This window comes from Bos indicus x Bos taurus, chromosome 10 (assembly GCF_003369695.1).
Source record: "Bos indicus x Bos taurus breed Angus x Brahman F1 hybrid chromosome 10, Bos_hybrid_MaternalHap_v2.0, whole genome shotgun sequence".
Taxonomy (NCBI): domain Eukaryota; kingdom Metazoa; phylum Chordata; class Mammalia; order Artiodactyla; family Bovidae; genus Bos; species Bos indicus x Bos taurus.
This window is the reverse complement of record NC_040085.1, coordinates 61,199,541-61,212,468: the sequence shown is the minus strand read 5'-3', so window position 1 is coordinate 61,212,468 and position 12,928 is coordinate 61,199,541. Positions and strand designations below refer to the sequence as shown.

The window sequence follows — 12,928 nt, the reverse complement described above, 5'->3', positions numbered from 1 at the left end:
AGATGCCATGATCTTCGTTTTCTGAATGTTGAGCTTTAAGCCAACTTTTTCACTCTGCACTTTCACTTTCATCAAGAGGCTTTTAAGTTCCTCTTCACTTTCTGCCATAAGGGTGGTGTCATCTGCATATCTGAGGTTATTGATATTTGTCCCGGCAATCTTGATTCCAGCTTGTGTTTCTTCCAGTCCAGCGTTTCTCATGATGTACTCTGCATATAAGTTAAATTGAGATATAATTCACACACCATAAAGTTCATCATTTTCAAGTGTGAAGTTCAGTACTTTTTAGTATATTTACAAAGTTACACAACCATCACCACTATTTAATTCCAAAAATTGTTCATCGTCCCCCCAAAGAAACCAGATACCTGTTAGTGGTCACTCCCTATTCCCTATCCCCCCCAGGCCATGGCAACAACTAATTTACTTTCTTTATGTATTTGCTTATTCTGAACATTTCCTAAAATAGTATCCCAGAGTATGTGACCATTTTCACCTGGCTTTTTTCACTTGGGATAATGTCTTCAAGCTTCATCCATATTATAGGCTATGTTAGTATTGTACTTCATTTTTACAGTTGAATAATATTCCGGTGCATGTATGTATCACATCACACTTTGTTTATTCATTCATCAGTTGATAAACATTTGGGTTGTTTCCACTTTTTGGTATTATGAATTCTGGTGCTATAAGCATTCATGTACAGCTCTTTGCACCTGATCTTAGCCAAAAGGCCAAGAAGTGATGTGTACAGGGTTTTTTATGGACATACGTTTTTATTACTCTTGGGTTTATACCTGCAGTAGAAGAGCTGGGCTATATGGGAACTCTATCCGTAACCATTTAAGGAACTGCCAGACTGTTTCTAAAGTAGCTGAACTATTTTATATTCCTACCAGAAGTGTATAAAGAGCCCAATTTCTTCAATTCTCAGAAATAGTTGCTACTACCTATCTTTTTGAATATAGCCATCCTAGTGGGTGTAAGGTAGTAGTCAACCATACCTAAATTTTAATTTCCTTGATGGCTAAGGACATTGAGCATCTTTTCTTGTGCTTATTGGCCACACATGTGTATTTTCTTTGGAGAAATGTCTATCCAAATCTTTTGTTCATTTTAAAATTAGGTTATTGGTCCTTCAATTATTAAGTCAGTAAGACGTCTTATATATTCTAGATACTATTCTAGATATATGCTTTAGTCATATTTGCAAATATTTTCTCCCAAGCTGTCGGTTGTTTTTCCCCCTCTCTTGATAGTGCCGTTGAAATGCAACAATTTGGTACAGTCTAATTTATCTTTGCTTTTGTTGCTTCCACTTTTGGTGTCATTTCTAATAAATCTAATTGCCTAACCCAAGGTTATGGAGATGGATGCGTATGTTTTCTTCTAAAATATTTGTAATTTTTGCTCTTAGGTTTAGTCTTTGGTCTATTTTGAGCTGATTTTCTTAGGCAGTGTGAGATAGACATGCAAAAAGATATCCAATTGTCCCAGTACCATTTGTTGAAAAGACTCTTCTTTATCCCACTGAGTTGTCTTAGCACCCTTGTTGAAAATCATTTGAATATAAACATAAGCATTTATTTCCACAAGAGAAATATGCTTACTTTATATATTTGACTACATCCTCTCATTGGTTGGGTTCTCTAGCTCAGAAACCCTAATTATTCTTATGCTAGATCATCTTTGTTCTCTAACAGCTTTCATCTTTATCTTTTATTCTGCATTCATTCTCATGCCGTTCTTCACGTCAATAATTATGTTTTCAACAGTGTCTATTTTGTACATGGTTCTTTCTAATTGGGCTTCCCCAAAAGCTTAGTTGGTAAAGAATCTGCCTGCAATTCAGGAGACCCTGGTTCAATTCCTGGGTATGGAAGATCCGCTGGGGAAGGGATAGGTTACCCACTCCAATATCCTTGGGCTTCCCTTGTGGCTCAGCTGGTAAAGAATCCACCTGCAATGCAGGAGACCTGAGTTCAATCCCTGGCTTGAGAAGATCCCCTAGAGAAGGGAAAAGCTACCCACTCCAGTATTCTGGCCTGGAGAATTCCATGGACTGTATAGTCCATGGGTCACAAAGAGTCAGACGTGACTGAGTGACTTTCACTTTCTTTCTAATTAATCCTATAATAATGATGGTCTTCTATTTCCTTAGATCTGCAACTCCTTTTTCAATTCTATCATTTTCTTGTCTTGGTTTCTGTCTTACTGAACTCATGTTTTTATTAAGTTGTTCTGTAGCAGAGAACATTTGTGAGCCTTCACCTTCTGCCCCACACGGGCTCTCTGCCAACCGTGTCTGTGTTTTATTGTCACTTTGCCCCTGTGGTGCCTGAGCCTGTGATGCCAGCCCTAACATGGACCTGGGCATGCAAGTAGAGGGGTGTGTGGAAGGTGAGGATGAGGGCTTTGGGCAAGCAGAATAAGCTGCCATCAACTCCATGTTGGACCAGATCGATACCTGTCTGGACCACCTGGAGGAGAAGAACGACCACCTCCAAGTTTGCCTCCAGGAGCTGCTTGATTCCAACTGAGGAAGCCCCCAGTGATGCCAGCCCCTAAGCTCTGGGGTCCCCCAGACAGGCCCCAACCTGCCTCTCTGAGCCAGGCTCAGGCCTGAACACTCACGACCTGGCTTAGATACCTTCTCAAGGCTGGCCTACAGATCTCTGAAGATGGAGGGTCTGTCTGCCTGCTGAGGCCACCCTTCTGGTACTTCCCTTGGCATGCCTGGGCCTGCCCCCACCTTCTGGCATCCCCTCCTGGGGCCAGGTGTGGGCCGGTGACCCACCCATCTTGCCTCCTACTCAACTTCTGGATGCTCCTAGTCTGCCCAGCCTTGAGTGTCCATATTTCACCAAACACACAAAATCATTTGTGAGGAATTTTCTTCTATTTTCTAAACTCTATAAACCAGTTTGTCTTTTCTGTTGAATTTTTTTCTATGTAGCTTTTACATGTCACATTATTACCTTTCTTTGTTTAGTTTTGTTCCTCTGGGGATTGTATGTTTGCTGCTTCTCTGCCTCCTATCCACGTCTCACATTATCAAGGGTGACTTTTTTGTGTTTTCTGTTACAGCAAAACCTGTTTGTTTTCCTGACTCAGCTACAGTTGGGGCTGGAGGAGGTTGTGTCGTATCTCTTTTTCTGTGAGGGACTGTGACAGTTAGGACAGAATTCAGCTGTGGTGGCTGGACTCCCCATTAACATTCTCTATTTAGCATCTGCCCTTTCTTCTGAGATGGTATTAAAGATCCTCTACCAGGGTCCTGGGCTTTTCAGGTGGCGCTACTGGTAAAGAACCCGTCTGCTGATGTAGGAGACAAAACATACATGAGTTTGATCCCTGGGTTGGGAAGATCCCCTGGAGGAAGAAATGGCAGCCCACTGCAGTATTCTTGCCTGGAGAATCCTATGGACAGAGGAGCCTGGTGGGCCACAGTCCATGGGGTTGTAAAAGAGCTGGACACAACTAAGCAACTAAACAACAGCAGCCAAGCACAGGTGATTCTCTGGGGTATGTCTATTCTTCCATTGTGAGGTACTTTTGGGCTGGGAGATAGTTTTCTCAACTCAGTGAGGTTGACCTCAAGCCTTCCCTTCATCTCAGAAAGTCAGCTCCGGGTTCACATTCTCCTATTTTCTCTCTTGTTTCATTCCTCCTCATTCAGAACAGAAGAAATGTAAGGGCCTCCCCATTCACTTTGCTTCTTCCTACATTTTGGGGATTTAATGAGACATCTCAGGATTGCACTGACTCCATAGGCTAACTTCTAGAAATTAGGAGTGGAACAAGGACACTTTTCTTGTGTCCATCTTATTATTATTTTTTATCTTGCTATTATCTATGTCGATCCTGATCCAGAATCTCCTCCAAAGTTTGGATTTCAAATTTCCATCAAGTACACTTTGAGAAATTCACTTTTTTCCAATTACCATTGTCAAATGCCTAATGTTAGTTTACCTGTTACCCTTGGCATATGACTACATATGTCTGTAGCCCTGCGGTATTTTCAATCTTTGGTGCTGTGTATCTCACTTGTCTGCTTCTCTGTTTTGCTACCGCCCTAGAAATGGAGAACTTAAAAGAATAAAAAATTCCTTGGCTTTTTGAAAAGCCAAGAAAGCAACTCCCAGACATCTCTTTGTTGATAAAGGTCCGTCTAGTCAAAGCTATGGTTTTTCTAGTAGTCATGTACAGATGTGAGAGTTGGACCATAAAGAAGGCTGAGCACCAAAGAACTGATGCTTTCAAATTGTGGTGCTGAAGAAGACTCTTGAGAGTTCCTCGGACAACAAGAAGAACAAACCAGTCAATTCTAAAGAAAATCAATCGTGAATATTCATTGGAAGGACTGATGTTGAAACTGAAACTCCAATACTTTGACTACCTGATACGAAGAGCTGACTCACTGGAAAAGATTGAAGGCAGGAGGAGAAGGGGGTGACAGAGGATGAGGTGGTTGGATGGCATCACTGACTCAATGGACATGAGTTTTAGCAAACTCTGGGAGACAGTGAAGAACAGGGAAACCTGGTACGCTTGTGTTCATGGGTCGCAAAGAGTAGCAAAGAGTCAGACATGACTGAGTGACTGAACAACAACAACAACAACTCCCGGGTTGAGTTCAAGGTGAAAATGAGTCCCTTTTTGGGTTTAAACCAAATGCTGTTGTAATTCCTGGCTATGAATGCCTATAGTTTCACTGCTGAACCATTTTATACTAATTAACTCTGTGGAATATAGCCCTCCTCTTTTAATTTATTCCCTCTTCTCCCACTTCTACGGATAACCATCTCTGCCAACTACCTACATTTCATTGTTAAACTGTTTGTATAGTGTTCGTGATTTTAAAGCTTCCTTGTATTACCCTTGGGCATTTGGCTGAAATCCATTGCCTCCATTTTACAAGTAAATATATAACAAATCCAATATATATATATATATAACAAATCCAATATATATATATATTATCCAATAATATATAATTACCAGTTACTTATACTGGTAATTGGTAACAAAAGTGCTAATGCCTAGTGGCAGTGTTTATAAGAAAATGTTCAATTTTAGGATAAAAATTTCATTAGAAATTGTTTTGGGAAATATATTAATCTTTACAAGGGCTACTGAAAAAAAAATCTTATGGATAGCATCTCCTTTGAATCCGTCCATTTTAAAAATACTTCACTTGGTATCTTTGTTTTCATTTGTTAAATCCAAGGTCATCTTTTAATGTCTCCAGCTTGAAATAGTTTGAGACCCAGTGGATAATTCTGACCAGGAAGTATCACTGGACAGTGGGCAGAGAAGTTAGAGAGAAAAAATATTATAAGATCTTGCAGGGGTGTGGGGGGCACTTACAATAAATATTAGGAGAGTGACAAAGAGGCTTTCCAAGGGAGGTTCATATTTCTTGATCAGTATACTTTGATATTTAATGTATATAGAAGTCCAATAACTATTTTTAAAAATCCCACTTACACCAACATTTCAGACTAAAAGTTCCTAGGAGGCTAGGTATTTCCCATATTTCTTTCCTTAACATTTAGAACAGGGCCATGCCTGAAGCAGACATCCAATAAATAGAAATTAGTAATAATGACTGAGCCAATTTATTAGTATAGATCAATTCCAGGGACTTCCCTTCTACTGTGTCTGATCCTAAGCCTTTAAATATCTGTCTATATGTCAGAAATTCAGCATAAGAATCTCTCTGGAGCAAATCATAAAATGTTAATTTGATACATGTTTTAAAACTCACCTTTGGCATTGGGAAATAATTCCCCTAATGAGAAAAAAAGGTCCATTTAAAAAATCTTACACAGTCAAAGCAGATGTCACTGGTTAAGAGTCCAGTTGATCAACAACGTTTCACAATCTCTAGCAACATCAGGGGAAAGGTACTCACCACGTCACTGTTAAAATAATCAGCACCAAATTCCTACAATTGGGTTTCCCCAAACCGCAAGTGGTTTTTTGATGAAAGCCCTAGTTTTTCTTCGCTTGCTAATCAATTTCCACAGGGTCAAAGTTCTGGCCATCACATATTACCATCCTCCTAGATATAGGGACTCACTTAAGGGCCACCTGGTGTAACATTCCTCCTGACAGCGCCAGGAAGCAGGTGCGTTGGACACATTTTTAACTAACGAACTCAAGCGTTTCAATTCATATTATTTTCCTGACCTGAAATTATGAGTTGGTTTCCATACCCACATTTTCCTGGACAAGGCCACCTGTTTGCTCATCTTTGACAGGACGAGGGGACCAGGACACTTCTGATGCAGCCTCTTCTTTGCCCTAAGAGGGAATGGTTGACTGGGCACTCAGACCTTGCCTCCCCACGCTCCAGCCACCAGCCCCTTTAGGGTTTGGTTTATCTGGTCACAGCTAAAAGGTCCAATGCAATCCGCCCGGCTGGCGCGGGAGGGGCTCGGACAAGGTCCTCCCGGCGTCTGCCGGCCCCCAGGGTACCGGGCGGAGGGCGGGGAGGGGCGGGGGGCGGAGTGAGCGCCGTGACGCCAGGAGACTCGGCCAATAGAAACGCCCCGCGGCGCCGACCGAGCCGCCAGCCCATAAAAAGGAGGCGACACAGCACTCTTCTGGCCCGCCTGTTCCAGACTCGGAACGTGTTGCTGACTCCAGGCCTATCTTCCTCAGGTGACTCGGGTCAGAGCCCACTCCCGGCCCGGGAAGTTCACCTGAAGTCCCTCACGCACCCGAGGGTCCTTCCGGAGCGGCAGCGACGGGTCCATGGAGAAGGGTCCGGGGCGGGTGACGCTGAAGTCGCGGGGCGCCAGGTGCAGCAATGGGTTCCTCGAAGGGGAGCCGCCGCGGCCCGGGCCAAGCCCGCCCGCCGAGAAGCCGCCGCGACCGGAGAGCAAGAGCGCCCAGCCGGCGGACGGCTGGAATGGCGAGCGGCCTCGCAGCGAGGAGGACAACGAGCTGAACCTCCCCAACCTGGCGGCCGCCTACTCGTCCATCCTGCGCTCGCTGGGAGAGGACCCCGAGCGGCAGGGGCTGATCAAGACGCCCTGGAGGGCGGCCACGGCTATGCAGTTCTTCACCAAAGGCTACCAGGAAACCATCTCAGGTCAGTGTGTTCGCTGGCCGGCCGGCGTGCAGGGCACGGGGGAGGTGGCCGCGGGAAGCTTGCGCCGGCTTGGGGAAGTTTCCGGAGTTGCTCACTCTTGGCGGAGGAAGCCGAATGCTGGCACTTGCCGACCCCGCCCTCGGCCCTGGCCCAGCCGTCGGGCCAAGGACAGGAGCCTGGGTGGGACTCATTTCGGGCGCCTGGAGAGTCAGCGGCCTCTCCCCCCGGGGCCTGTCTGCAGCCGTCCTCGCGGGGTCCTCCCACTGCCTGCACGCAGCCCTCTCCTCCAGCCTGAGCTGGCGGGACCACAGTCACCGAGCTTCCTCATGCCCCCGGGCGGGAGCCTGAACGTCCAGGGCCGGATACCTGAGGAACGTGCATCTGGGCTCCGGGAAGTGATGGCTTCTTAAGTCATCCTTGCTCTTGAGGTCTCATTTTTTGGTAGGTCTGGGATGAAGTCTTGGCTTCGTGTGTTTGGAGCGCCGGAGGAGCATCGGGGATCCTCATTCTTGCTGACTTACCAGGGCACCCGGCTCTTGGGAAAGTCATAGTTTTGTTCACATTGAGGTCACTACAGCTCAGGACTTTCCCAGAATTGGATATCGTTCTGGGTACAGGCTTTCCTGGAGTTTGAGGTGTGAAGTTTCTTGGGTTAGTTTGCTGCTTAAAGCCTTCTCCCCCTTTCCTACCCCACTTCCCAAATCCCAAAGCAGGAAAGCGTCTCCCTGGGAGTCGGGGAAGTTTTCTGGGCAGTGAGACCCGCAGTCCCTGTATCACCCACCCCTCATCCCCCATCCCAAAGGAACAGGGTTGACCCAGTGCTCTCCGCGCCAGAGGAGGGTCAAGCTTTTGCCCAGGAGGCCGAGAGCAAGGGTGCAGGGTTGGGGTGGAAATTAACAGAGGACTTCGCTGCCTGTTTTCTGGGTGAGGGGTGTTGGTCAAATTGAAAAAAAAGAGGGAGAGTAAAAAAAAAAAAAAAAAAGCTCTGACTTAACACAAGTGGGACTAAGGACGTTGTTTTCCAGTTCACATCTTCTGTACCTCTTGGTGACATTTATTTCTTTGACCCAAGAAACCTTCTGCCGTCACCATTTCTCAAAGAGTAACAGAGCTGCTTTGCCAGGTTACCTACCTCCCGGGTCAGGTTTATTTCCCCCGAGTTTCTGGAGACTCCCTTAATTGATTCTGGGAAAAACAGTTATTTTTGCACTGGTCTCCCGCCACCCCAAAGGAAGGGTGGGAAATCAGTGTGAGAGGGGTGAGGTCCAAAAAGGAAATGACACTGCATCCTAAAGCCAAGACCTGGATATCTCGTTCTGTGTCCGTGTTTACTTTTTTTAACCCCATGTTGGTAAACGTTTGGAGCCTTGAATACAGAATTTCAAAATGCAAAGACTGAAGAATAAACATTCTTCCTTTTGCAAATATTCTATGATTTGGTGATATTCCACGATGTAGAAACGTTTTCTCAGGGCCCTGCTCGGTCTGCCTCTTGTGTACACTGAAAGGGGCCTTTGCACTTGGTCAAGCTTTGGAAATCTTGCCCTAATAGAATTCACAGAGAGAGCGATTTCTGACCCTGAGGCAGGTCACAGAATTACCTTAAGTGGCTCAAAAAGGTTCACCTAAGAAATGATTCGTAGAGGTTTGTTTTATGAGCCATAGAACTAATGACTGTAAAGAACACTTCATTCTACCTAAGAAAATGATTCTAGTCAAGTGTTAATTTATTATTTAAAAAGTCTATGGACCTAGGAAGAGAAATCAGATTAGGGAGAATCTAATCATCATCGTGCCCAAGAGGGCCTGGGGAGAAGAGTGAAATGGGGAGAAACTGCTTAATGGGCTTAACGGGTTCTAGGTTTCCTTTTGGGATGGTGAAAGTGTTCTGGAATTAGAGAATTTTGATGGTTGCACACATTATGAATGTGCTAACTGCCTCTGAATTTCACATGTTAAAATGGTTAAGATGATGAGTGTTATGTATATATTTTACACAATAAAAACTCACAGACCATTTAAGAATTATTAATAGCCATTAATTGAATACTTTTCATGCTCCAAGTGCTTTATATGTGTGGTCTTGGTTAACCTTCATTTCTGAATTAAGCACTGTTCTTTTACCCCATGATAAGGAAGCAGAAGTAGAGAGGTTGACAACTTCAAGTGGTTGGCTGGTGTTTGAATCCTGGCAGACTAAAGACAGAACTCTTATCTGCTTCCTAATGTTGCTACTTAGTAAGATATATCAGTGTTATCATCTCTACTAAGCATTTCAGACTGAGTTCTGACCTAGTACTTGGGTCACCAGCATTAAAATAAGGTGGAGTACAATGGAGAAAAATCAGTCTATCGTATGTAGTAAGGGTAAATGTTTTGAGAAACTTCCAAGTAGGTTTTATTGGTATAATTTTTTTCTGGGGGCAGTATGTACTAGCTGCATATGTAGCATGTGTTTCTTATATTGTGGTCAAATTTTGAAAGCCTCTATCTAGAGGATCATACTTAAGGACTTAATATTGATTTCTTCAGTTCAGTTCAGTTCAGTTCAGTCGCTCAGTCGTGTCCGACTCTTTGCAGCCCCATGAATCGCAGCATGCCAGGCCTCCATGTCCATCACCATCTCCCGGAGTTCATTCAAACTCATGTCCATTGAGTCAGTGATGCCATCCAGCAATCTCTTCCTCTATCATCCCCTTTTCCTCCTGCCCCCAATTCCTCCCAGCATCAGAGTCTTTTCCAATGAGTCAACTCTTCGCATGAGGTGGACAAAGTACTGGAGTTTCAGCTTTAGCATCATTCCTTCCAAAGAAATCCCAGGGCTGATCTCCTTCAGAATGGACTGGGTGGATCTCCTGGCAGTCCAAGGGACTCTCAAGAGTCTTCTCCAACACCACAGTTCACAAGCATCAATTCTTCGGCGTTCAGCCTTCTTCACAGTCCAACTCTCACATCCATACATGACCACAGGAAAAACCATAGCCTTGACTAGACGGACCTTTGTTGGCAAAGTAATGTCTCTGCTTTTGAATATGTTATCTAGGTTGGTCATAACTTTCCTTCCAAGGAGTAAGCGTCTTTTAATTTCATGGCTGCACTCACCATCTGCAGTGATTTTGGAGCCCACAAAGATGAAGTCTGACACTGTTTCCATTGATTTCTTAGAGGTGCATAAAGAGAAGACAGAGGAGAGGCTGACAAGGATGATGCTGAACTTAAGGGAATGGACCAGAAGGCGGAGGTCCAGGCCTTGGGCCCGCCTAGGTGGGAGAGGGAAGGGTACTTTAAATCTATAGAAAATACAGAAATAAGTAATAGGGAAAACACTCTTACCCAATTCCTAATTTTTATTTCTTTAGAGATCATAATTCAATGCCCACTATAGATTATTTTGGATAGAAACAAACTTATTTGAAACTATCACTTCTCTATAAATAAGATACTTAACATCTTTTATATCTCTGTGTATTAATTCCTGTTACTAGTGTTGAATTAAATATTGTGAAATATAAAATTAAATAAATTTTTACTTTATATTCCCCAAATTATTATTGTATCTTTTTTCAGTTCCTCTCGAGTGGATTGATGCTAGTTTCTGGTGTTTGGGGAGTCTTTCAGTTCCCCTTGTGCTGCAGTGTAGCTTCATGACCCTTGCTACACTTTTCTTTCCTTTCCTTTGTGTACCTTATAATGGGTACACCTGTGGTCAGCTGTAACAGGGCTGTGTCAAGGTTGTGCAAGTCTCCTGGTTATTGTTCGCCACTGGGCTGTAGTTCATAGTGGAGGGAAGGCTGGAAGAGAAACTCATGTCTTCCAGGAACTGGCTGTCCTTTGAATAGCATCACAGGACAGCTCACCTTTATCTATTGCTGTTCCATTTGAGTTTAACCACATCCAAGTTCTCTTACATATTCAAGAATTTACTTTGCTGAGGTCTTCTTTCTAAATATTTCCTGTATTTCCAGTATTTCTGAAATTCAGAACCTTAATTAAATTGGAGGTTCTACTGTTCCCTGAGGTTTTTGGTCTTCATGTCCTTGTGTCTGACCCTTCCCTTCCCCTGTCCTCTCCTGGGTGTAAATGGTAACAACCTCTTAGACAATGAAAGTGAAAGTGTTAGTCACTCAGTCGTGTCTGACTCTTTGTGATCCCCATGGACTGTAGCCCACCAGGCTTCTCTGTCCATGGAATTCTCCAGGCGACAATACTGGAGTGGGTTGTCATTCCCTCCTCCAGGGGATCTTCCTGACTCAGGAATTGAACCTGGGTCTCCTGCATTGCGGACAGATTCTTCACCATCTGAGCCATCAGGGACACTAAAAAGTGAAAGTGAAAGTCACTCAGTGGTGTCTGACTCTTTGCAATCCCATGGACTATACAGTCCATGGAATTCTCCAGGCCAGAATACTGGAGTGGGTAGCCTTTTCCTTCTCCAGGGGATCTTTCCAATCCAAGGATCGAACCCAGGTCTCCCACATTGCCTGTGGATTCTTTACCAGCTAAGCCACAAGGGAAGCCTTAGAAAGTATTATCCACCAGAGGCTGAGTATAACTTGTCTCATTAATTGTCCTTTTTATGAGTTTACGGAAATACACGAGAGTCTTGACTCTTCTGTCACATTTCTAGTTGAAATAGATTTTAGCTTGTCTTGTCCAGGATGCCAGAGAAGTTTTCATGAATCAAGCTGACAGTGTCCCAGATTTGGGGAGCATGTGGACCTGTATGTAACGCAGGAGGAAGCGATGGCACCACAGGTGATGGGCTTCTTGACTGGCCCCCCACTCTGCCTCAACCATGTACACTGCAAGATGACAGCTATTCTCTAAAGATAAAGCCAGGCATTAGGTATTCTGTTTGTACAAAATTGAGTCTTAGCCACTTCATACTGAAATATGCCAGCACTCACAAAAGGTTTTCTTTTTCTTTGACTCACAAACTTCTGTGATTTACCATTTCAGAATCCCACAATAAAGTAAGAATTGTAACAACTTCTAAGATGTGCAGGGGGGCAAAAAGTCAACTTATTTATTATCCCCTCCCATATTGTGAGCAAAAGATGAATTTATGACCTAAGTTGTAAAGTATGGTGTAGAAAAGTTAACCTCATCATTGAGAGGTACTATTTTGGATGTGTATAGTTCATTTAAATCTCGATTCACTACTAAATTTTGTTTTCATTTTGTTAATGAATCTTGTGTAGGACTTAGTTCTGTATATTGCTGAAGAAGGTATAGTGAATAAAGAAGAAAAAAATAACAAGACTGTTAAAGTATATGACTGGATTTTAGGGTATAGTCATTGAGAATGGAGGAGAAAAGCAAGTCTTACTAGTTTCTTCTAAAAATGTATTATCTATTAACATTTTTTTTTTTTCTGGCCTGGGAGGAAAAGTCACTACACATAACTTTGAAATACCAAACAGACTGGTACTTGTCCTAGTTTCAATGGACTGCTATATCAAAGTACTACAGACTGAACTGTTCAAACAACAGAAACCTGTCTCACAGTGCTGGAGACTAGAAGTCTGAATTCAAGGCATTGGTGGAACCACACTCCCTCTGAAAACTGAAGGGAGTCAGGGGCGTCCTTCCCTTGCCTCTTCCCAGCTTCTGGGGGTAGCTGGCAGTCCTTGGTGTTTCTTAGCCTGCAGCTACATTACTCCCATCTCTGCTTCTGTTGGTGTCCAAATTTCCCTTTTTTAAGGATATCAAGTCACATAGGATTAAGTCCATTTTACTCCAGTATGCCTTGTGGTGCTAGTGGTAACTTGCCTGCCAATGCAAGAGACATAAGACACACGAGTTTGATCCCTGGGTAAGGAAGAT

The 12,928-nt window shown here is 43.7% G+C and overlaps 1 protein-coding gene across 1 annotated transcript in view; it reads left to right on the top strand.

Moving 5' to 3' along the window:
- The first annotated feature begins 6,601 nt into the window (after window positions 1–6,601).
- Window positions 6,602–12,928, top strand: part of GCH1 (GTP cyclohydrolase 1) — a 56,582-nt gene continuing 50,255 nt past the window's right edge. The window contains exon 1 of the mRNA XM_027554162.1: window positions 6,602–7,102. Within this exon, the coding sequence (XP_027409963.1) occupies window positions 6,763–7,102 (340 nt within the window). The 5' untranslated portion in view covers window positions 6,602–6,762. The remainder of the gene's footprint in view (window positions 7,103–12,928) is intronic.